The sequence below is a fragment of the Ammodytes marinus genome (assembly GCF_949987685.1).
Source record: "Ammodytes marinus genome assembly, chromosome: 1".
Taxonomy (NCBI): domain Eukaryota; kingdom Metazoa; phylum Chordata; class Actinopteri; order Uranoscopiformes; family Ammodytidae; genus Ammodytes; species Ammodytes marinus.
This window is the reverse complement of record NC_137230.1, coordinates 32,142,134-32,168,653: the sequence shown is the minus strand read 5'-3', so window position 1 is coordinate 32,168,653 and position 26,520 is coordinate 32,142,134. Positions and strand designations below refer to the sequence as shown.

The 26,520-nt window shown below is 41.7% G+C and overlaps 1 protein-coding gene across 11 annotated transcripts in view; it reads right to left on the bottom strand.

Moving 5' to 3' along the window:
• Positions 1-7,210: 7,210 nt before the first annotated feature.
• Positions 7,211-26,520, bottom strand: part of celf6 (CUGBP Elav-like family member 6) — a gene marked incomplete at both ends in the record, with an annotated part of 162,804 nt that continues 143,494 nt past the window's right edge. For 2 of the 11 annotated variants that reach the window (XM_080030651.1, XM_080030657.1), the window contains 7 exons: positions 7,211-7,338; positions 13,398-13,481; positions 16,526-16,606; positions 17,387-17,449; positions 19,476-19,625; positions 21,365-21,512; positions 22,511-22,654. In XM_080030651.1, coding sequence (XP_079886777.1) covers positions 7,211-7,338; positions 13,398-13,481; positions 16,526-16,606; positions 17,387-17,449; positions 19,476-19,625; positions 21,365-21,512; positions 22,511-22,654 — 798 coding nt within the window. Of the gene's footprint in view, positions 7,339-13,337; positions 13,482-16,525; positions 16,607-17,386; positions 17,450-19,475; positions 19,626-21,364; positions 21,513-22,510; positions 22,655-26,520 lie in introns of all 11 variants that reach the window. The other 9 variants (XM_080030648.1, XM_080030656.1, XM_080030652.1 and 6 more) reach the window with 5 other exon arrangements.

Sequence of the window (26,520 nt, the reverse complement as noted above, 5' to 3'; positions counted from 1 at the left end):
CTTAAAAAAAAAAACAAAAAAAACATCAACAACAAAAACTCTGGGATCCCTCTCTCAAGTCACCCAATCTTTTTTCGGCGGGGCATCCGGCAGGAATCAAGGGACCACCCTTCCTTCATGATATGTAGCAGAGCAAGAAGTCTTTGTACTTTTACTGCACTTGTGGAAATAAGGTGTTGTGGCCCTTTATCCTGTGTCAGAGAGAGAGAGAGGGAGGGAGAGGGAGAGAGAGAGAGATGGAGAGAATAAAGGAGAAGTGGATTCAGTGAGGCTGTGGCAAACATGCTGAAAGGGTTTTTCGCTGGCTTCCCTGGTTATCACACAGACTTGACAGGCACAGCCAACAGCATGAGAAACAGACGGGGAGGAAGGGGAAAAAAAAGAGAAGAGGAGTGTGTCAATCAAAAAGCAGAAATAAGTGGGCTAGAGGTAGGTAGGGGTCGGGAGAGATTTGTGTTTTTAACCATATGGAACAGACGTCTACACTGTGACAAGCGCTAATCCAAGGCAGGCCCTAATTTAAACTGACTAGTACATCGCCCTGCATGAAAATAGAAAAAAAAATAGAAAAAATCATCTTTTTTTATATACAATGTATTTGCCACGCAAACAGGGTTGATGGTTTGTGTAATTTTGGTAACACTTTACAACAAGAGTCCATTGATAAACTGTTACTAAATGCTTAATAAGCATCAACTAGGCAATGACTAATTGTTAATTACTGCTTAGTTAATGTTTAATATGACTTACCTAAGCATTAGGTAATCAAGCATTGACTAACCATTAATAAGCATTATTACTTCATTCTTTATAAGCATTACCTAATAACATTACATAACAGTTAATAAATGTACCCTTATTGTAAAGGCTTACCGTAAGTTGTATCCTTTTTTTTATAGAGTGTTGCCTGAAATGTTGCTGTCTCTAAAGTTATTGTACATTCATAGCGAATACACTATACCTAAAGAACAAGAACACAAAGAAACCAAGAGGAATATGTGTGTGAGTGGTAAGATTGGTTGTCCGATTTAGAAAGAAAAAAAAGTACATAAGGTTTCGAAAAAACAGCCTATAATTGGGATGCCTTTATATTAAAAAAAACAATCTACAATCCGCCCTGTGCCTTTTGTGTGTCGACTTTTGAACGCTGCTCTGTCACTAAATGTGTCCGTGTCTGCTTAGCTTTTTTCGAAAAAAAATATATAAAAGAACTCTGGTTTACTGCCTTATCATCCCTAATATGTTGTGAGCTCTGATGGTGGGTGAAGAAAGGCGGCGAAATCACAGCAAATCAGTCTCTGCGAAGTGAACATGAAAGGCTTTTCTGACTCTGTGTCGGGAACACGCAGCCCGGGCAAACCTCTTTCTACCTTTTCTCCTATTCTTGTAAATGAGCTTGTTACCATTTCATAATAGATGTTCTTTTTATGTGATGTGGTGGGAGACGGGAGAGATTCTAACTTATTATTTCCTTATGTGTGCCAGCCTTTCACAGAGCGCAAAGCACTAACAGTAGACTTGATTACATATGCCTTCTTTTGTACGCCACTAGTGATTATTGCTATATACATCTACCGCGGAGCAGAAAGCAAAATACAGTGCACTTTCAAATATATCTTGTTTGTTTTTGGGGTTTTTTTCAAAGGGAAAACGGCTTCTTTTGAAAACATCACAACTAGTTCGCCCCTCCAACTTTGTCGGGATAATAAAGAACGTATTTTATTTTTCTCCACAAGCCTTTTTGTCCCAGCATTATGCCCCCCCCCCTCCACACACACACACACTGCCACCTACTTTAGATGGCTCCATAAAAGACACCTGGCTGTTAAGAGGCATAGTTGATGTCAGAAAAAACCTTGCTGCTCGCGGCTTGCCATGGCTAGACGGCCCCCTGAGTTCATTGGATTGACAGCGGGAGAGGGGACTGTCTCCTGGGGGGCTTCTGAAAGAATAGGGCAAAATGTGTTCGATGAAAACGACTAACTCTTATCAGGGGTTTTGAGCCCTGGAGGGAGAGAAACAAACTGACTGGCAAAGAAAGGAGCTTCTTTTTTCAGTGCAGTGAATCTGTTTGCTGCCTTTTCTTCTCCACATAAGTGTCAATTATCTCTAATATACAAGCAGAAAAAACATCAGGGCTGATATTTTTTTATGGGGGGGGTTGGCAAAATCCTCCGAAAACACAACAGGCAGCTGCAAATAGTGTGATATGAATAAATGTATATCTACATCTCCCTCTTAGGCCATGTCCACACGTACACAGGTATTTAAAAAAAACACATGTTCCCCCATACACCTTTTTGGTGTACTGTTTTAGAATATATTTCCAAACACATACCAATTAAAAAAAATATATATTGAAAAGACCAACGTAATCATGCCAGGCGAGTATGTTGCCGATAATGTGTCCTGTCAAAAACTTAGAAGAAAAGTGTGAGTGTGCATATTGGGCTTCATGACGCCAGCGTTTCCCAAAAACCATAGTTTCCCAGTCCAAAATATTTTAACTTTGGGCAGAGTTATCATACAATCTCTGCTGTGTCTTGTTGCATGTTTGTATGTGTACCAATGGTAAAATCACATAGAAAAAGCCATAGTTCTGAAAAAAGCTACTGGTATGAACTACCTGTGTACGTGTGGACACGGCCTCATACGATACAGTATGGCTGTATCTATGGTGGACATAGTTTGACCGTGTTGGTCTGCACCACTGCCTGCAGCTCTGCTTTCTACAGTGTAATTGGTTTGCAACCCTCATACATAAATAACTGGGAAGTGATTCTCATGTTAGGCAAACACAACCATCTTGCAGAAGTACTCCCTGTGCAGAAGGAATCAGGGGAGGAGTGGAGTGTCAACATTTGCTTGTGCTCTCTGCGTGAACGCTGGAGATTTAATTGGCTACACAAACACAGGGTCATCTCCGGCATCTTTTCAACTAAACAGCTGTCGATAGGGACATACTTTCACTTATATATTTTGTCATAACATCGCGCCTTGAACTTGACTTTTGCTTATATATCCGTTGCTTTGCTGGATGTTTTCACATAGAGGCTCTGTGGATGTGACGTCACTTCCATTGCGCAGTGGATTTTGGGTCAGAATCACCCAAAAAGCTGCTGATCTCCACGCTAAAAATCCAGACCAGATGGCATCAGGGTATTGTTAAGCATGCTGCATCTGACAACATCCGACTTATTTATCTGCCATACTAAATAGCAGGGAAGTATGGGGATCGGAACGCAGGGTCAAACTTTGTTGCAAAAAAATATATATAGTTTGCTGGAGGAAAAAGAAAATGTCAATGTGAAGAGATAGAGCAATAGAAAATACATTACATCCATACACATGAACCCCACAAAGAGAAAGTAAAACATCACATAAAGGGCACACGGTTACAATAGCACAAAGGCCACTTCCAGTTAGAATAGAAAAACCAGTCAGCACGTCAGTTACGTTATATACAGTACAACAGGTACCAGCCAAAGAAAAGGCATCGTATTTACTGCACTCCACACACTGGCAATATACAATATACAGTATATACAGTATATAAAACGGAGGGCAGAATAAATATAAAGATAGAGAGAGAGAGTTTAGAGATATATATATCAAACCAACGCCACGTCATGCAACGCAGTCACAGTCCCACCACATGACGTCATCCAAAAGAAAATGACACCATGGGTTCAACTTACAGCGTGTGGCAACTTGGCCCCCCGTGACGGGTGTAGGGGGGGAGTGGGGAGGGTGTTGTGTGGCTATAGCGGAGCAGCAATGCCAACACCTCACACTTTGAATGGGTCGGGTGTGTCAGGGTTGCCAGGTTTGGTGGTAGTGGTGGTTGGGGGTTGCAAAAGAAAGGAAAACAAAACAGTGGGATTTTCTCTCTTCCTTATATGAGTCAGAATTCAAAGCAGGCCTTTTTCCCAATAGTTGATCCACATACTCGTACTTATTTTTCCCTGATTAAAATCAAATTACTTTTTTATGGTTATTACCATACAAATGGAAAAAAAATGAATTGAAAAGTAAAAAAAAAAAATATATAACAAAAAAAATACAGGCAGTATAAAAAAGTATTTTCTTGAGCCTCAGTGCGGTGTTGAAATATTCTAAGGTTCGGAAACATGTGCAGGTTAAAAGGTTGAATATATGATTTTTTTTTTCATATTCACAAAGATAACCCCTTAGGCACAAACACATATTTCAAAAAACGTTGTCCTGTCTACAGTGTCTACAGTAATTGGATTTGCCCTGTATTGTTTGCTACACGAATGTGGCCGAAACAGTGAGTGCTCTGGCATGTTCTTTTTTCTCAAATATTTTCTTTTTTACATTAAGTTTTATCTTTAAAACACAGAACGCAATTTCAGAGTAGCACGGCTCCTGAGAGCAGCAGAAGAGGAGAATGCCGCTGTCTGATCGTGGTTTTAATTCAGCTTCAAAAGCCCAATCGTCGGTATTATAGAAAGAAAGAAAAATGGGGCCCTTTGTAGTTATCTACATGTGAAAAGTTTTTTTTTACCCAAAGAACACACAGACAAAAAAAAAATCATCATTTGAAGTTCCATCAAAGTTGTTCATCGTTATAGTGTTGTTGAATTTAAGAAAATGAAAGAGTTACAGCGTACACTTATTGTTGCCTTCTTTGCTCAAAAACTAATTTCCCAACAAAAGGCAATACATGAAAAGTAAAAACATATGAGAATTAGATTAGTACAATATTTCTAATCCAACTTCTTCATATAAGGCCCCTTATGATTTGTATGAATCTTTAAAACAGTTGCTATGGCTTCAGAAGCCCCACTACTATTCAATGTGTTCATGGGATTGTTCTTGGTTTTGGTCTATTGCGTTTCCTTAAGTCAACGACAGAAATTATGTTATAACATTAAAAAAAAACCACAAGATGGATTGAACCAGGCCAAAGTAAAAACACACTCTCACACAGACACACACAGACACACACAGACACACACACACACACACACAGACACACACACACACACACACACACAGGCACAGGCACACTTCCTGCGGTAATTGTATGTATGTACTTGGAGACATTCTAAGTACATCTCAATGACTGTCCTGTCATTCAATGCTGTAGCAGGATATGTTCCATGTGTCCCTCATTGATGCACTAAATCAACCCCCGCCCCCCCCCACCCCTCCTTTACTTAGGGTCCTCTGTTCAATTAGCTGGACACGGCTCTATTCAAATGCTATCAGGCCCGGTATAAAGGCAACATCTATCATGTGTAGTGCAAACCACCTTCCATTAATGCCAATGTCTTGTACAGCTTTTAAAGTCGAATCTAAAACAAACAACACAGACAATTGTATTATCACTGTGTTTTTTTTTAAATGGAGGACTATAATCTAGGCTTGTGCTTTTGTAATGAAAAGTTCCCTGGCCAATGGGCGAAGAGAGCGTGCATCAATGTTATTTTATACTGGTGGCTGCACTTTGTGACAGATGGGGAGATGAGTGTGTGAATAAAGCCTGACACTATAACATTTTCCGTCATTGAAGGATGGAGCCACTTTAAGAAAAAAACAAACATTTTATTTGTATTACTTTTGTATGAGATCACTGACTTTTAAAGGGCAGGAATGAAGGAATTGCAAACTGTTTTTTTGTCCTTCTTTGTGTGTGCATACTTCATAAAAACAGTATTCTTATAAGCTTTCAGAAGGAAGATAAATGTGAACATAGTTCAAAATAACTTCAGCATTGATGAGCTTGCTTTCAACAGGTTATACTTGGGACTTTAATTTGATCAGTGTTAAATGAACCCCATCACTAGATGTGCAAACACCGACTTAGTTTAAGATGACCACTTAAATACAGTTCTGAACACTTTTCCCCACACATTTCAAGTAGGAATATTTCATTTAAATTGGCATTTTATTTGGCATAACCATTTGTTTTATGGATTTTTATGCCTATGTCATTCTATAACAAATGTCCTAACCCATGCTGAACTTTTTCCGGAGACATAGCACTGTTATCCGGTGTTATCATTGTAACTTGTAGCTTAACAATTTGCATAAACTCTCAACACCTTTCCTCAGTTAACGGGTAATTATGCACCGCTGCGTATTGATGATGTCATCAGTGTGCAGCGGAGCATGGCGCAGGTACAAATTAGATTTCAAACCCCGAGAAAGACGCACAGAAAAACAATTCAGTGGAGCGGGACAAAGTGACATAAACCTCAGGAGGGCTGCTGCTTCTGAGAAGAGGGTTCCTGTGTAATTTAGAAAGCGGTGCGCCCTGACACCTTTAAAGCAAAAAAAAAACACATTGACCTGGAACACTACAAATTTCCTGTCACATCAGCGGCAGGGCTCGGGGGGGGGGGCTCAAGTCAGATCGCGAACTATACTGAGAATAGAATTCAAAACTGTTCCCCCTAGTTGACCACGTTTTAATAAGACACGGGGTAATTTATGCATTTAGTTATTTTTATTAGTCTGTCGTATTAATGACTTTGTAAAGTGTTCTTTTATGCAAATGGCGGGTGATGGAAGTTCTACTGGCTTGGGAAAGTTGGTGTAGTTAATTTCCCCACACAGTCCACACTTACATTAAAGTTTATTTTTTTTATATTTGGGTTAAAAAGCATTTTTTATACCTGTGGAATAAAAGTTCTATTGTATTTCATTAGGTTGCCGTTTATCAATGGTTGAATACTCATCTTGTTGTTTTTAAAAATCGCAAGTGTACAGTATTATAATAATATATTTTCTAATTGGGAAAAAAGGTAATTAAAACTAAAAAAGGGGAAATGTTGTTGTAAATCTATTTGGAAGAATTATTCTAGAAGTTAGTATTACACAAGTCACATTGTCTGGTCATCTGAGAAGCCTTATGCAGGTGACTATAAACAGAACAGGTATGTGATAATGTCAAGCAGGTGTTGGCACATGGGGTTCAATACTGTGGACTCATATATTTGAATTTTAAAGAATATTTAACATGTTTAGAGAACGGTCCAATTGAGATATGAGGCAATGCACACTCAGGCAGCAACACAAACTAAACTGTCCAAATAAAGTGGAAGTGTTCACCTTAAAACCGGCATGGCATAGTACAGCACAGTGTATTATATGTTAGTATAGCACAGTGTATTATATCATAGTATAGCACAGTGTATTACAGCCTGTGTGTTACTGTACCTGGGTATGGACAGCAGAGGAGTCAGTAAGGTCGGTTGGCGTCCTTTGGCCGCTTTAGCTGAACCTTCAGCCTCTTCATGCCGATCTGGAAGCCGTTCATAGCCTGGATCGCTGCCTGAGCGCTGGACGGGTTATCAAAACTCACAAAGCCTGAGAAGAGAGAGTGTGTGTGTGTGTACGTGTGTAACACATGAAGGGAGAAGAATGGGTTGAGATGAGAGAGAGAGAAAAAAAGAAGATTTAATAAGAATGAGGGGTAGAATAAGAGCCCTTTTAGCTGCCGACAATGACACAACAATAGCTCTTTGTTTTCCCTTTTCAGCAGATTAATTGAAAATCTTTGAATTAAAAAGATTACACGAAACACCGCGACGGCTAATAACACAGATATTAAAAAATCAAAACGAACGAGCGCTGCTGCAGTGTTAGAAGAGACCCTGACTTTGACTTGAACAGTGAACAAAAAAACACAAAAAAAAACATGAAAAGGTGTTCAAAGATTACAGAGAGAGTCTCGTGTTGAGTGTGGATTTGTTTTCCCCGAGCAAAGCGGTGTCTGTAAATGTTACCTGAGCGTTTTGTTTGAGCCATTACAAGAGTGACAGAGCTTCTTGTGTGTGTGTGTGTGTGTGTGTGTGTGTGTGTGTGTGTGTGTACTTGTACAACTATTTACGTGAGAACCAATTTCAGTTTTTAGACTTTAAAAGAAAAGTTAGGAAAATTAAGTAGGGTTAGGGCGATGCAATTAGTTTCCATGTTAAGGTTTAGGGTAAGGTGTTAGGGAATGCATTAGGTCAATACATGTCCTCACAAGTATAGCCGTACAAATGTTTGTGTGTGTTTGTACATGTGTGTGTGCCTTTTCATGTACGATTGTCACCGACCATGTATCTAAGTAAAGAGTAAAGTGCACAGGGGTCGCGGTAGAGATGCCAGGAGCAAGGTGTGTGTATAGGAAACGGAGGTGCTTGCTGCTGCTCTGAGTTATCACCTATGGGTGTTGAGGCGGAATGAAGCCCACAGCTTTTTCCCCACAGCCCGGGACTCCTTTCCCTTCCCTTGCCTTGCCTCTTATCAGACAGACACCTCTGTGATTGACGGCTCCGAATTTTCCGCCTGCCAGCTGATTTGATCACAGCGCTACGGGTCCAATTTAATTTGGGGGGAAGAGGGCAGGCTTTTGTCAGCGCGGGGCGAGATAAGGCCGCTGCTTTTACACACCCTTTAAACACAACTGAGCAAGGGGAAAGGCCTGTCAGTTGGCAGTGATCCCCCCTACTATTCAGACACACACACACACACACACACACACACACACATACACACACACACACACACACACACACACACATACATGCACATGCACAGATAGGCACACACACATGCAGAGATAAGTGCACACACACACAAACATACACTCTCACAAACTCTAGTCCATCCTTTTAACACATCTACATACCTCACATTTACATCCACTTGCCAAAAAAGGTGATAGGATGGTACGGGTCAAAGAACGGAAGAAGTGGACAACGACGATTGTGCTCCAAAATTCTAAAGCGCATGTACAACTGTAAAACAATCTATCTACAAAAGCTGTTTTGAACTTGTTTTTACTGATCTGCTGTTTTCTGGAGACAAAGTGAAGCTCATATCTTTGATACAGTGCAGAGCGTGTGGTGCGGTGCTACTCAATACCCCGAATGCTACTAGCGTTTGAGGTATGGCTCTCACAGCAGCCATTCATATCAGCAGAATGTCTGTGCGCGCTGTAGTGTTATGCATTTTTAATACAAACACATGCAAAAGCTGCAAAATGAATTGGGTGAAAATGGAGGAAATACAAGTTGTGGACCGAAGTGAGCAGCTGCACATTGAGCTGTATATAAGTCTATCTGTATATAAAAACATATTTGTTTTTAGCACTGGGCAATTTTGATTTGATTTTTGGCAAGTCTTCTTTCATACTACTTTAAATATATTTGTAGTTTTGCGCATAGTTACTTAGATATCGCTACATTTGCATATTTATTCAAACATTTCTGAAAAAAAAACTGTAGTACAAAAACACATGTTTTAATGTCAGTAATCAATTGTTTCATGATGATTTCTACAAGGCAAGGCAAGGCAAGTTTATTTATATAGCACAATTCAAACACAAGGCCACTCAAAGTGCTTTACAGGGGCTTTACAAGTTAAATTGTACCCTAACTGCAGTGTCTTGGTACTTCAAAACTTGTTTGAAATAATGCAGCGTACCGTATAGTCCTTTTAAAGAGTTTAAATACGTCCATAGGCTGGAGAAAACAACATCCACTCTTCTAACTACCATTGAACTCCCTTTATAGAAATTGGTCAACCTCCAGGTGATCAATTGGAGCTGCTTTGTAGTGAAGGGAAATTATCATTGGGCGGCTCCGTACTACAAACCCCTCCAGTTTGAATACATATTTAATGTGAAGCTTATTTTACTATTGCACTATTGAGTTTTGTTTCGGATGTGCTTTTATAGGACAGACATGGCTTAAGGCTGGCTGTTTAAAGACTATTTAAAGGTGTTGACACCATTGAGTGAAGCGGGTGAATCAGTGCACAGTAAATGTATGAACGTAAAGGTGAGTCATGCTGAGTCAAACACACAGCTATGGCAATTTGCCCAGACATTAAAAGTGGAGAGGAACAAAAAAGCAAAACTGAAAAAAAAGAAAGTCTTGTTTTCAAAGAACGTTAGCTAGTCCCCTTGTGGATATATTCACTGATATTTTTTCCGTGTCGTATTTGTTAAAAAACGTTGGGATTCCTATGTTAGGTGTGTGTCACTCCATTCTCAGTAGTTAATCCAGCTAGTTCCACTTAACAGGCAAGCTTTGATCGCTTTTTAAAGTCAACATGGAGTGACTTAACACGGAGGATTAAGACTAATGTTGAATCCATATAGTCCCTGGTTAGATGAAACACATATGCAGTAGCTCCTCAACAATGAAGTGGCAAAGTTAAGTGTCTTATAGAAGTATGTTTATCTGACTCCATAAAGCAAAATTGCTCAATAACACACACTAGGTTAATACATTTGTGACACTTTTGATTTTGTCATTGTGTTAATTAGTTTAAATTACTTTAGTAGTAGAAAACTTTATTGTCCCCGTGGGGCAGTTGGGTTTGCGGCACAGTCGCACTTCATGACATGACATCAGACAAATGACACAAACAGATAGTCCATTCATCAGACACTGACAGACATAACATGAAGAACATACATTACACACTAAAATGCACTATACAACTTTGGACATGACCAGGCCAGCTGGACATCTAGCTTATTTTGACTGATTTAAGGCTTTTATGGCTTGTGGTACAAAAGAGAATTTGGATCTGTTCTTGGTCATAAGGGGTACGCAGAAACGACGACCAGATAGCAGTAGTTTAAAATGGGATGCCAGGGGGTGTGTACAGTCACATACAATGTTATTGGCCTTTTTCACCAGTCTGTCTTTGTAAATGTGTTCAATGCTCGGTAGTGTGATCCCAAGTAACTTGCTGGCAGTTGTAACTGTTTTTCTGATTGTCTTTTTCTGTGATTCTGTGGTGACTTCATCAGATTTGCAGTGAGTTTTTAATATCTCACCATCATATGTCACATATTCATATCTATTGTATCACAGTGCACATACATCTACTGAACCAAACTGAATTGAGAGTGATGCATCTCTTATAAGTGAAGTGAAAACCCCACTCCAGAGATGCCTGCTTTATAAGAACACGCTTGGAGTGCTCCTCCACTGACCTTTTCAGAGTATTCAAATTTTCGGAGCTTCTCTGTAAACACTTCGTCTCTAAGAGTGATGCCTGATTAAGCACAGATGTGTAGCTCACCTGTGCTGTGGCGATATCAGGCTGTGTACGTGTCGATGGTTTCAGTCTTACTGCCCTGGCAGGCAATTTGTCAGAATTTAACATTAAATTATGATCAATCTCAACTAAAACTAAACTTTTCAGCAAACGTGATATTTTTAACCTGATTTAAGATGCATTGTATTGATAAATGTAAGGTAATGGATTTTAGATTTGAACTAGAGGTATAAAGACAAGTGTGGATTTTCTAAATTAGAATATGGTGCATAGTCAAAAGAGCAGTGGGTCTGTTATAGTTCTGCCTAACTCAATACTGACATTTGGACTGGATTGTTTGTATGTTATAGATACAACTTGTCTTACTGATTTTTTCCATTGTTCCCTATTTGAATACACACTACCACGCTTTGGAAATGATCTCTTAAGCTAACAGTAAACAATATAATACAATAAAGTGTACAATATGACAGCTAAAAGTGACTTTCTGTTGGTTTGTATAAAGTATCTGTCGTTGCAATGATTTACATATTGAGACATTCTTCATCTTAATACTAGTGTGGGCAAGCCATTCTTTTTAACCTTTAAACTATATGGAAAAATCATCCATCTATCCATGTTTCTACATCTGCACACTATACACATGCATGTAAAAAGTATACACGTGTCCCACTGCTCCCATTAACCTCATCATCAAAGCTAAACACATCTTTTCTTTTAATGAAGACTTCCGAGTTCTTAGGGGCCTATAATAACTTATCCCCTTTAATGCGCGGCATCTTCTGCCTAATTTGTTAATGTCTTACAAAAGGGCCCTGGGGTGTCTGCTATAAAAAGGAGGGAGAAAAAAAAGCGCCATAGAAGAATAATGGGTTAAATTTGCTGTTTTTCAGCCAAGATCTTAATTACTAGACTTGGAGAGAAAAAAATAAGCCGGTGAGACTGATGAGGTCACCGCCCCTTTGTCCTTCCCCCTTGTTGACTGACGGATAGTGAGAGCGAGAGGCATATGTTTAGAGAAGAGCACACACAGACACACACACACACACACACACACACACACACACACACACAGAGGGAGACGGTCCCGAGATGGACAGAGTGAGACAGACGAGGGAGAGAGAGACTCATAGACATGCCATGGTGAAGAGAAATTGAAAGAAAGCCAATGCCGGGAGTGTTTCTCTCTCTCACTCCCTATCCCTCCCTATCTCTCTCTCCCTCTTTCTTTCCCTCTCTCTCTCCCTCTCTGCCTGTCTCCTGGGTGCTGCTGTCCGACTGAATCAACAGCCAGGCCCACACCAGTCTATTATTATCTCTTTAAGCCCATGGATTCCACCTGCACCGCCTCCACCCAGATGAACTGGTTTGTCTGTGTGGGAGGTGCGAGAAGAGTGTGTGTGTGTGTGTGTGTGTGTGTGTGTGTGTGTGTGTGTGTGTGTGTGTGTGTGTGCGTGTGTTGTGGATGGGGAGATGGACACTGATTGTATTAGGAATGGTGTGGTGGAGATGGTGATGGTTACTTGTGTGAAGCAAATGGCCATTGTTGAAAGATGTTTGGGTCAGTAGCCGGGTGAGGGATTTATAGTGGCTCTGGCCTGTGTGATTCTAAGGTGAGACACAGCAGACATGAACAATGTTTTTTTTCAAGCACTGGTCAATTTTGAGATTGTTGGCTATTTTGCTAACTTCTTTCTAGTATAGCAAAAAGGTCCAACTTGTACATTTAGGTTTTAATTTTATTCAACTTTGCATGTTTGCGTCTGTATATTCCTCTCATGCAACCATCTTTAACAGCCATTATCTCAACATTACTTTTGATTTTTTTTTACCAATACACTATTGGTAAAAAATCACAAATCTCAACTTCTAAAGCGCATACATCATATTATCTTAATATTGGTAATAAACTGAGATTGTGTCATGATGCTATCAATAAGTTAAAAAAAATAAATGACCCTATTGGGCACCCCGGTGGCGTAGTGGATAGAGCGCGTACCATATTGGCTCCGGCCTTCGTTGCAGTGGTCGCGGGTTCGAATCCGACCCGTGGACCTTTACTGCAGGTCATCCCCCCTCTCTCTCTGTCTCCCCATTTCAACTATGTACTATCAAATAAAGCTTGAAAATCCCAAGAAATAATCTTAAAAAAAATAAAAATACCCTATTCACCTGCAATGTCTGGCTTTATTAAACAGTTAAAGATGTGTCCACCTTTTCTCATACCATTCTCCCCCCCCCCCTTTCCAGTTGCTGCTCCACATATTTAAAAAAAAATACATATTTAAAAAAATTGGACTCACCGAAACACTTGCTCTGATTGGTCGCTCGGTCCACAAAGACTTTGGCAGAGATGACGTTGCCAAAAGGCAGGAACATTTGCATGAGCTCCGCGTCTCCGAACTCCTGGGGCAGGTGATAAATAAACAGGTTGCAACCTTCTGGCCCTGGTGATGAGACAAAGACAGCAGGAGGGTTTTATACATGGCATTATAACACACACACACACACACATACACACACACACACAGACTGACCATATAATAACATGGGGGGGTGGAACAATGAATCAATGAGGCAATCAACACAACAATTCCAAGGAACGCGGGAGCCGTGTAAACACCCAAAATTTCGAATTATGTCACCTGTGGCACCGGCATTAGTTGTGCTCAACCTCATTATTTTTGGCATGGTGTGGAGCGAACAGCCCCTTTTTAATCCTGTTGTTTTATAAGATCGGCCATGCTGTTTTTTTCGGTCCGATCTTTTTTTTTTTTTGTTTGTGATTTTCCATTGGAATCCTCCCAAGAACACTATGTCACATAACAACTTGCGGAGGGCAATTCTTGTTAACCGCGTGTATATAAGAGGCACTTTGATATTCATTATCCGGTTGAAATGTGGGGGAAACTGTGCAGGCAGTAGCATTGTATTCATATGCAAACAGCCATATAGTATATAGAAGTTAAAAATAGACGGCTAGAGATTTAAAAATATATATTGTTGGGAAACAATACGGATAGATTGGTTGAAAGCGAAAGATTAAGACGATTATATTGAGATGCTCTTGAGATACACAGGAGGAGAGCTGAGGCAAGAGCATAAGCCAAGTTTGTGTCCCAATTACTGTGTGACAGTAAGGACTGTCTTCCAATCTCCCTCCATCCCTCCACACTCATCCGCCCAGCTGCCACACATAGTGTACAGCAGGCCAATCTGGATAGAGGGAGGAATGAGAGAGAGAGAGAGAGAGAGGGAGGGAGAAGGAGAGATTGTGTGAGAGAGAGCGAGAGAGAGGCAGAGAAAGAGAGCGAGAGACAGGGAAAGATACAGAGAAAGACAGATACAGAGGGAGAGAACGAGAGAGAGAGAGAGAGAGAGAGAGAGAGAGAGAGATGTGATGGATTCGGGGACAGTATGCTTGCAGCTAGCCTTCTCTCCTGTCTGGTTGCTGTGGGTGATAGCATGACGAGATGAGACTGGTGCTGCTGAGAAGGCTGATAAGACTGGCTGCACTGAGGGCTGGCTGTGCTGTAGTGCTGCTATGCCTCGGCCAGATAGAGGACACACACGCGGAAAACACACACACACACAGAAACCACACACACACAAACACGCACACGTCCAACAAAGGTTGACAGAGTGGGGATATATTTAACTGTTAAAAAAACAGAATCTTCATTCTGTCTGTTTGAGGTGTCTTGGAGATTTCACGCTTTAGAAAGAAGTGGCTGGTTTGAGGGGAGGAAATGTAACACCCGTTGGTTTGGTTTTGTTTGTTTGTTTGTTTGTTTTTGTGATTACATGACAACTTTACTTCTGCCTCTATCTTCTATGCAGTCCATTAGGGCCACGAGAGACAGAAACAATTACCGAAGGAAGTTATTTTTCTAATAAAGCACTTAGAGAAAATAGTAAAACAAAGTCTGGTATACATTCAACTAATAACTGCACTGCACTGTACAAGAGTGAAGGTATTGAATAATTTTCGCTTCGCTTTATTTTACACTGCCATGCTTAAATTGTATATCCAACATTTTGCTGCATGATTTTGGGCATAACATATAATACAGTATTTATACTTGCTGTGTCAGTGTGTGCTGTGGAACAGTAATGACATGTAACATGTACCTTCTTGGCCTACGATGCTCCGCCAACCTGAAAAGGACCCATGTTTTAAGATTACTATGAAGAATTATCTATAGTCAAAAGTATATTTTTGGATATATGTTTTATGTTCAAACACACACACACACACACACACACACACACACACACACGCACACGGACTGGGATAATGTATTGTTGAAACTGTTAACTTTCCAGTGTGTGTTGAAGCTGAAGCTGTGCCTGTGTATTGAGGTTTAGGTGTCTGTTGTTAAATGGCAGCGCTGCACACTGTGGCAGTGGACTGAGACAGACTGGGAACACAGCCAAAACCCAGAGGAGGCCTCAGACAAGAACTCAGACAGGCCACTGGCTCAACCAAGAATAGCTCTGTGTGTGTGTGTGTGTGTGTGTGTGTGTGTGTGTGTGTGTGTGTGTGTGTGTGTGTGTGTGTGTGTGTGTGTGTGTGTGTGTGTGTGTGTGTGTGTGTGTGTGTGTGTGTGTGTGTGTGTGTGTGTGTGTGTGTGTGTGTGTGTGTGTGTGTGTGTGTGTGTGTGTGGGTGTGGGTGTGTGGGTGTGTGGGTGTGTGTGTGTGTCTTTAACTTCTAGACATTCTTGCTAATGAATAGAATGCTCCAAGTAAGAGATGGTATGTCCTTGTGTTTATCCTATTGTGTGAAACTAAGCCTTAATATATAGCGAATAGCCTGTTGACAAGTTAGGATGAGTTTGTCTTCCCGTCTATACTAAATATACAGTCCCGCGCTGTGACCCTTGTATAAACTCACACCACCGAAAAGAACCAAACATAAACTTTTCTTTTAGACAATGTTGGAAACACTTAATTTCGCAGCCCTCCTGTATTGAATATTCATGCCACTCTCACGCTGTCTCACACGATCATATAGATGAATAATTGAGGCCTGACGAATGGCGTCCAAAAAAAGAAAATGGTGATTTAGCATCACAGTATATCCTATGCTTTATTACATCTGATGCGCTGGCATACGGACGCAACACACTACTACACCACTAAGGAATGGTAATAAATGATTATGCATGCAGCTAATTAATCCGATGAATATTTATAACCACTTAAACACATTGTAATGGACTGATTAAGCAGTCCAACGCTGCAAGTTTGAATTAGTGCGCTTTTTGAATAATGACAGAGTAACTTTCCATCTCACTGCTAATGTTCTTCTTCTCTCGTTTTTAAATGGGTAGCTCTTTTTTTTTCACCATCTTTTCCCTTGCCGTTTTTTTTTCCTTCTTCTTCTTCCTCCTCCCTCGCTAATTCAAAGCAGCGCGGCTACATTAGAATGGAACATGGCAATTATCACCTTTTATCTTGGGTGGGCGCGCTTGCTCTCGCTTTTCTTACCTTCCCTCTGTTGCTGGGGAATGATGGTTGGTTGCTGGGGGAACGCTTGGCTGATTGGCGCATAGGCGGCAGGGTAGGCTGCTGTTGCAAAAGAGGGGAGAACAAAAAAAAAAACCACAGTGGGGATTTATTTTTTTATTTTTTTTTCACATCTCCATTTTTTTCCATATTTATTTGACACACACCACACACAACAAAAAAAAAACTTCAAATCATTATGCCATTGTTTCATTTGTGTCCTCTAGACATTGCATAAATAAATTGCTTTACGACTTGGAGCGTGGGCCCATTTGGCTGCGGATCACTACACAAAGAGTTGAGCAGAAAGAGGGGGGGGGAGAGTGGAGTGCAGTTCAACTTAGCGAGACGCACAAAGAAATAAGAGGGAGACTTACACAGTGTTAATGAGAGGTGATGTCAGGGACAAAGCAGTGGGTATGAGAGGGCTGTGTTACTGCTAGTACAGGAGGGTTTGGTAGTTTCAGACCTTGAGATCCAGGTGTACCTTTAGAATTGAGATTAGTTACCGGTTGTTCTCACCCGGTGGCTCTGTCGATGTGGCACAACTTCTGATGCACACTGGATTGTGGGTCAGAATCGCCCAAAAAACCATGCACATTTCCACACTAAAAATGCAGTCCAGATGTACTGGGGAATGTGGGTATTTTTAAGCAAGCTGCATCTGACCACATGTATTGGGACATCCTAAATATTGTTCTACCATACTAAAAAGCAGGGACTTATGGGTATTGGAACGCAAGGATGGTGTCTTTGACAAACACAATAGGGAGAGTGGGATAAGGGAGAGGGAGAGATGGAGTGATGGAGAGAGTTAGAGGAGGTGTAGGAGAGACAGGTCACCTGCGTAGTGTTGGACTCCAGCGTAGGCCTGTTGCAGAGGGTCGCTCACCGTGGGACTCTGTGCTGCATAGAGACGAACAGAGAGAGGCAGAGAGAGAGGGGGGGCAGAGGGGAGACAAGTAAAGTACAAGTACACTGATAGTCTTATACGTTATCCATTGTCTGCATTTACATTAACATTGTTTTATCTATGTATTTACCATTTGTAATATTGTCAGTCGGGCAGAAAGGAAACCTTTTAAAGCAAATTAACTCTGCATTGTCAATTCACAATCTAATACTTGACATTGGTTGAAACTTTATTGAACCAACACACAGACGTGAAGTGTGACCAATAGCCCTGATTTATGAAGAAAAATAAAAAAATTTCAAAAAATGTATACCCCAATTTTTCTGGCAGACAGCAACGCATAATCATGTGTATACGTGTGTTACGACGTACACGTATATCTGTTCCAACTGGTCATTGTATTGAATGATTGATTTAAAAAGCCCTACTAGGGAAAGCTCGGGAATTGGAAATTAGCATTAGCCATACATGCTGTGATTATGTACATTGGAGATGTGTTGTTCAAGTGTCTATGCAGCATGTGTCTCAATCAAATAAACATGGAATTGAATGAGAAATGAAATCCGCTGGCAATAGTGTTTTAATACGGTCATTGGCAATACAGCTTATTTGAATTGAATTGAAATGAAAGATAATCGTCAAGACAGAGGGAGAGGGAGATATAGAGATAATGTTAAATACATTGGCTTAGCTGTAGAGAACCATGGGGGGGGGGGAGTATAGTAAGATCACACAAGGAGTGTGGGAGACATTTGGGTTGTCATATCTCAGTTCTTCAAAATGCCTGTTCGCCCCAGATGTTTGCATCAAATATTAACAACATGCCAAACAAACCACTTTGTAGTTCATTACAATTGCAGCTGCCTTTGCATAATGCAGACGACGGAGGGTGTGTGTGTGTGTGTGTGTGTGTGTGTGTGTGTGTGTGTGTGTGTGTGTGTGTGTGTGTGTGTGTGTGTGTGTGTGTGTGTGTGTGTGTGTGTGTGTGTGTGTGTGTGTGTGTGTGTGTGTGTGTGTGTGTGTGTGTGTGTGTGTGTGTGTGTGTGTGTGTGTGTGTGTGTGTGTGTGTGTGTGTGTGTGTGTGTGTGTCAATTCTTCAGGAATGAGTCCCAGACAGTATTAAGAAGCTGAGGACAGGCTCTGAGACATTTCATATTAACCGTAATAGGCTGATGGATGAAGTGATGGATTCATCATGGTGCTAGACTAGGGGCCTGTCTGCTTCAGAAATCTGACAAAGGAGACCGTTGATTGGCCCTCAAGCCTGAAACGCTTCAGTTCAGATAAGAAAAGAATATGTCATGAAGAGTGTGAAGTAAAATAAAAAGACAACTTTTGAACACTACCATATGATACAGCTCAATCTGTTGCGACTGGCATGTTGAACTTGCATTGTGGCAATGAGGTGGCGTTCTGATTGAGATGTAGTGCAACATTGAAGCTAATCAAACATCCATAGATCAGTGTCAGGGTCAAGGAACATGAAAGATTGTGACAGTAAGTGTTACCAATGGCACTTTTCCATCCCATGGTATCAGCTCTATACTTTACTCTGGTCCCCTTTTTTGGTTAACCTCTGTAAAAGTACTTGGTATATCATGGTATTAAAGTTCATGGCAACTCTCCGAAGAGATGGCAATGCACATACAGTACACACCTGTTGGTTAACATTACAAGGAGATCATATAAATGAAGAAATAAGACTTATATGACACTGCATTGTTTTTCTGAGTGGTAAATGATCTGACATTACTGCATCCAAAAACAATGTTGTGGAAATAATCACCCTAAAGAAGACTGAGTAGAAACACGTAGTCCCTTAACAATAGCCACTAAGGTTGCTATGTGGATGCTACATAGAGGCGGTACTATCATGGGTACTATCTTGTAATGGAAAACCACCTCCAGAAAAGTACTCAAGACCAGGGTAGAGTAGAGTAGAGTATGTACCATGCAATGGAAAAGCACCAGCATACAGTATATCTCATGTCTATTCTAAGTAAACCTTCATTGGCTCACCTGGGTAAGGGTGAATGCCGTTGGTGTAGATGGCCTCGGAGGTGGGCTGCCCGTTGCTCTGAGGCGGCAGGGCACTGAATCCGTTGACCCCGATTGGGGCGGCTAGGCTGGGCACGGCTGTGGCAGAGATGCCCGGGGGTGTGCTGGTGCCTGCAAATAGATACAGAGTCATTATGGCTAACTGCAGGGTGCACACTTCACATGCTACAAGCCCCCAAAATGGAGGTATAAGAGAAGCATATTTTTGTCCTGATATTTTCTCACAAGTGCACTGCGGTAAAAGAGGCACGTAATGGGTGCTCATGGGCGCAAATGTGTATACTCTTTGACCCACCTTGAAGTGTAGTTTAGTACAAATTGGTACCAGTCCAGCCTGCACCAGAGGGTACGGTTTCTAAAATATGTTAAAGTAGCACTCTGGTTAGGGTGGAAGGAAAATGCACACACCTACCACTTCATTCAAAAAAAATTTCCTTCAGATTTGCAGAATATTTTTTATCATACTTTTTCTTAAAGGTATATTTTTATCACATTCAATAACTGCACATTTAAAGGTAGAAAAAGGCTGCAGCTGTACAAAATTGCCTTACAAAAAAGGGATCATAATGTCCAGTATTTTTAAAGGCAGGGACTTGTGCCCTCTTCTTCTAACCGCCGTCCCTCCTTGTGGTGAAGTCTGTCACCTTGTCAGTGCCCTTTTGTGCGGATGGGTTTTTATTCTTATTTTAATCCAGGTGAAGGACATTCAAGTCATGTAGGATTAAGTTTGATAGGCATTGCCTGGTTTATGTAGGACTTGTGGATTACAAATGCCAGGTACAGCGGCGAGCCACTTTATTTAATACATTGTTGCGATGACCCTGCCTTCAGGGGGCCTTGCCTACTTAGTGTCAAGCCATCAAAGCGCCTCACGACAAGGGCCGAAAAAAGATAGTTCAGACCGGGGTCCTGGATTATCACGCGCAAATCTTTGCTCTTATATTGTATAAGCCAAGGACTCTGCATCCAAAGTCATCCCATTGGCTGTCTTCCCAGAAAACACACACATTCACAGAGACACACACACGCACGCACGCACGCACGCACGCACGCACGCACACACACACACACACACACACACACACACACACACACAGATAGAGTGAGGGAGAGAGAGAGAGAGAGAGAGACTATAATGTGGCTGACAATGAGTGTCAATGAATGCTGTAGATGTTCTCCCATCATGGCTCACTCAATGTAAGCCTCTGCCAGCGTTAAATTGACAGTGGCAATGTCTGCTTCTACTGTAAGTGGAGCCTACATGTTAAGGTTGAGGCACATACGTTGTTATTGTTAACTGATTTATGATACATTTTCTTCTTGTTTGCATTTTGCGATGCATTTTTAAGACATATACATAATATCTCCTGATTTATAAAATTAAAAAAAGATGTATCCAGAATCTGCACATTTACGCATAATTAGTCAGATATTTCAAACTGTCCATTTTTATTCAAACATTTCTGAAAAATTGCAAACCACACACACAAAAAAAAATGATAATGTAAGTAATCAACCGGCAATACACTGTATCGGCCTTATTTCCCACGGGGGAAGAAGAGGCATAAGTAATCAACTGGCAAAGTTTCATGAGTACTGTGTATGTATAAGTACAACAGGGGCAACAAGGGCAAAGCAGAAAGGCCTTGGATACATAAATTACTCTATAATTCTTGCTAATGATGAAAATGTTCCAGGGCAGCAGTGAAGAATGGTTGGAGAAAAGTTGTGCGTGTGTGTGTGTGTGTGTGGGGGGGGGGTGTAGTTGTGTCTGTGTGTCTGTGTTTCCTTCCATGTGCCTCTAGCCCTTACACCCTTACACCCGTCTGTCTGTCTGTGTATATACCAACCTGAGGACGGTGTCATGGGAGTAGCCACCAGACCGTTGACATTGAACGCTGCCATTTGCTGCATTTGCGCGGCGGCGATGGCGGCCATGGGGTTCAGGTAGGAGCCTTGTGTCGCTGCCATCAGGGCGGCTTGCTGTTGCATCATCTGCTGTTGGATTTACAGAGCAGTGGGGAGAGAGAGAGGAAGGGATGGATGGAGGGGCGATAGAGGGATGGAGGGATGGACATGAGAAGGAAAAAAAGGAGGGTGAAATAGCCGCAGGAGCCTAGCCTGTTTACTCTCACATCTCTGTTTGCTTGGCCCGTGCCTTGTTCTTGCACAGAAGTGTATAGTCTCTGTGTGTGTGTTGCCCTAAAGCGTTGCTATCCCAGTTACTATATAGCACCGCTGTGGCCTTTGCGCTCATTATACTGACACACAATATAAAAAGGCTAGTGTGTGGCAAGGCTGGAGACTACTGTAGGAATCTATATGTGTTCTGTACATGTGTGTAGGAAAGAGGGTGGCATAGTTAGTGGTGAGATTGTGTGTGTGTGGGCGCTTCTCACCTGTCAGGCTTAGTTGTTAGCTACTGTGTGAGTGTAAAATCTCACAGACTCCGAGCCCGGGCTGTGACTTTCATGTGTGAATATGGAATAGGGGACGCGGTAAGGCTGCAGTGCGGGTGTGTGTTAATGGTGAGCACCTCTGTTTGAGTGTAAAGGCATATAGTGTATGTATTGTATAGATAAAATGGTATAGAGGCAAAGCTTTGGTTGGCAGTTCAAATTCACGGACCAAGTCAAGAGATGTGAGAATGGAAAGTGAGCATTAAAACGGATGCTTACAACTGTTTTTGGGAAACAAAATAGTACAGTTCTGACCATGCATGATAAGCAGCTTCCCTGGAACAATGAAGGGGTGAAAAGACACAATGTGTGTGTAAGCTGTACAGCATTTACTGTTAAACCTCTGTACAGTATATTTGGACGTTAACAAGACATTTAATAACGGGAATCACTTCAGGAACCATTCGTCTGGGATTGTCACATGCCTATAGTGGGAGAGATAGTCAGTTCAAACTTCAAAATCACAACAATATATATATTTTTTTTCTTTCTTGTTTTAAAGCTCACCGTCTCCTCCCCCGCCGGGCTGAGACTTACAGCGTGAGAGTAGGCCCCGTAGGCCCCGAACTGGATGGTCATGGGGCTGAAGATGCCCAGCTGCCCCGCCATCTGGTGCATCCGGCGTAGGGTCCGCTCCTTATCCGTGTCCGCAAACTTCACCACCAGACTGGACGACGCACCCTAACGGAGAGACACAGGGATTGACACAAGGTCAGTCCAATGTGCAACTTCAAATACAGGTCCTTTTTTTTTAAGTCCAGTTTTTCAATAAACATTTTTGACTTGTCTTAAAAATTGTTCACACATCAGTCAATTTGTTTGCTTTGTTATGGCTTCCGGGAGATATATAAAAGCAAATACACATATGCAGACAGAATACATCAAAATACTGCATAATATGTTGGAAAAGGCCTTTTGGGGTGTCAAGTTTCCCCACAGTAGGACAACTCCTAATACCAACTTTTGGAACTACACGTTTGGTTACTTTCAATCAGCACTGTTTTGTGGCCTGCACCTGCCACTTTAGCTGCCCAACCAGCTAATGACTGAGCAACTGTTTGTTAGCCAACACTGTCTGTGGATATCCTTAGACTGAATTTATAATTATTCACTGGGGAAAAAACTGAACCACTGAAACTGAACCGAGGACAACCAGGCAATCACAACATTGCTGTCACTACAACTGTTTGGAAAACTCATTGATTACATAACTTCAAATGTGCAGGTTATGTATTGAACACTATCAATTTATCATACTCTAAATATAAGAAACATGGTTGCCCGAACGTATGCATTACGCTATCATTGTGCGGTTGATTATAGCGTTCTCACAATGTGTGTGTTCCCTTTGGGAGAAGACAGCAACAATACAAGGTTGTAGAGCTGATCAGTATCAGTGCATCAACCAACCTTTAATTAAAATGTAACATTTCTACCTTTTCACAAAAGAGAAACAGTTGTACGCATGTCATGTATTGTTGTCATGTCATGTCATGTCTCAACCTTCAAGCCTATCTCTAAACTCCCTTTCACACATGAACTGTAAGACACAGACGCCACATACAGTATAGTGAATATGCAACCCTCATGGCTTCAGTCATTTAGCTGTCAGTGTTAAATGGAAGAGAATAGTGTGAGTGATATTTGCTTTTGTGAACTTTCCAACTCTGCTGTATATACTGGGAGTGAACTGTGATCCTAAGCAGATCCCACAGGACTGTCTCTGCGTCCCCCCACTGGTGAGGCTCTGCTGAATACAGTGCTGGGTAATTAGGTCTGACAAAAGCCTTGGGCATGTACAGGGCCAAGTATTGACTAATGGCTCTGCCTTATGGCAGATATAGTTCCGTATTGATGTCCGTGCTCCTGAGTTTGCATCCAATTAAATCATTTGAGAGACAGAGACCAGAGTCAGTTCCTCATGTGACATCCAGGCAAGGAGAGAGGGGGAGGTGGATTGTATGTGTGTGTGTGAGTGAGAGACATAGACGTACAGTATAATACAGACAGAGAGAGAGAGAAAGAGAGAGAGAGAGAGCGAGCGTGAGGAGGCTGCCAGGCAGAGAAGGCAGCCCCACAGATACTGTCAACCGGACCAGGCTCCTATTTAATTACAGGCAATGCATGCTGGGAAAGAGCACGGAGCACTAGCAGGACAGAAGGACACAGGCAGCCAGGGGGCAGTCGGGATATGATTAGTAAGATCATAAAAGGCAAAGACATAGGGAGAAAAGGACTCCATAATCACAACTTGGATTCATCTCTCACGAAATGTCTCTCATCCTGACAGGGGTCGGTACAAATGCGGGCTTTGATTGAGATTACCATATTTCCTTCTGTCTGCAGCAATTGAAAAAATGTGAGTGAATTGCAGAGGGACACAGTGACAGCAAAAAAATGATTGGTGTGATGTCGCATTCACCTGGTTATATGTGCGAGGGGTTTATGAGACTCTCTGTGTGAGAAATTGAAATGGCCAAAGCTGCTCTACAGGTCCAACTTTATAGCTTAAGTGGCGCTTACAGGGAGAGGCACACTGCTAAAGCGGAGCTATCCAAACAGGGGGAAAAAAATCATAGAAACAAACAAACGAATGCCCTCAGCGACGCGAAAAGCTGCATTTTTGCAACTGCACAGTAAGAGAGTGTTTACTCAGCCACTGAACAAACAAGTCTTGCTGTTGTGTGCCGCCTTTTACTACACGGCTTTTTTCACTGTAATGCATACGAAAAACGCGTGTCCTATTTCTGTAAGTGCTTCATGAAATTTTAAGCAGGAACAACTACGCTGATAGTGCCGTGGAGAGGGCACTTTGCCAGGGTGGTCGTGTGTGGTTTGGGGGCTTGGTTTAGTCATCGCAGCTGTAGCAAACCTTACTAATGATCTAGTCATATGTGTATATCATTTCAAAACTCAACTTTTCTTTCTATATTATCCTCTCATCAGTCACAATTCAATGCCTTTCCTTAGCTAACATACAACAAATAATTGTCTTTTCTTCATAAATAAGACAAATGTTTGTTTTCTAAGTACACTCAATCCACAATTTCTTGTCCATGGGCTTTGCAGCTAAGCTATCCTACTAACCCATGTGGAAAAAGTGTCTCTCACACACTTTCTATTAACACCAATCGAGAGAAGGTGTTGGCTGTAGATAACTGTGAGAAAGAGTCTGGGGGAATGGGTGGTAGTGGGGGGTGGAGGCATCAGTGTGGACCCCAGGGAGGGTTGGTCTCAGGTGGGATCCTATCGGCTCCAACCAGCCACCCCTCTCCTCCAGGCCAGAGTAGACCCATCTGGTGTGTCTCCCTCTGTGCCATTTCAATTGGTTCAATCAATACGCCGACGTCGGTGGCCAACATTGTTAACGGTACAGTTTTTTTCTCCCCTTTCAAAATTTCATTTCATCACACCTCCCAACCTCTTTTTTCCCCTCTCTAGCTCTCGCTCAACTTTGCAGGGGCCAGTTTTATGGAGGCTGGGGCTATTGGATTTAATGAGACAAATGCATCTTCCCCACTAGCGTTGTTGCTGTTGGCAAACACACACACACACACACACACACACACACACACACACACACACACACACACACACTCACATTCATTTGGTGCTTTTGTGTGTGTCTGTGTGTATTCTTACATTCATTTAATACCTCATGAAGAATGCATTGTGAGCATCAGGACTGTGGAAAAAAAGCCTGGGGCTGGCCTGTGCTCACTGCACCATGACTCAAGAGTCTGGCCCGGTCTGACTTTCCCCAATAGAAAGTAGTTCTTCGGCTGTACACAACAACACAGGAGGCAAACCCCAGTCTACAATGTATCTAGCAGTGTGTGTCAGCAACACTAAAGCTCTACAATAGCCTCTGCAGGTGTTGTCAGCACTTCCACTCACATAGACCTGAATTTCTGACTTTCACAGGGTAGCGAAAAAGCCCAAATATCCCCTCTAGAATAAGAAAAATTAAGTTTTTCGTATGTGTTTGATGCTCTGGGTATAACTTTACCGCGCTCTCCCAACCCTACCACTCTTGAATGACACCACCTCATTAAAATTCACCTGTAGGAATACATATATCATTCTAACGGTTTAGATTTCTTTACCTTTACCTTATTGTATTTTAATGTTTAGGTGGGCATCCTCTATAAGCCCTTCGGGGTTTCTTTTGTCCCACCCATGCATTTATGTATGTCTCTGTGCATCTTTTTGCCATTTTAATCTTGTTTATCTGCACAAATAAAACTTAACTAAAAAAACTAAACTAAACGGGCATCGATGCTGCCACAAAAAGAAAAGCTAGCTTTACGGTGGAAAACCTTCACACACAGTCAAAAAGTTGATCACAGTTGTCACCCCCTAACAGGAGAATGTCATATCCTCACATCCCAAGCAGATGTATTCAAACAAGAACCAAGGCCTAATCAGAAGAAAAAAAACAGATTTCGGAGTTTGATCCCCTCACGGATCAAGGGTTCCAATCCACATAGAGAAAGAAAAACAAGAGTAATATGTGGCCACGTAATGAAGGTACAGGTGGCAGCAGA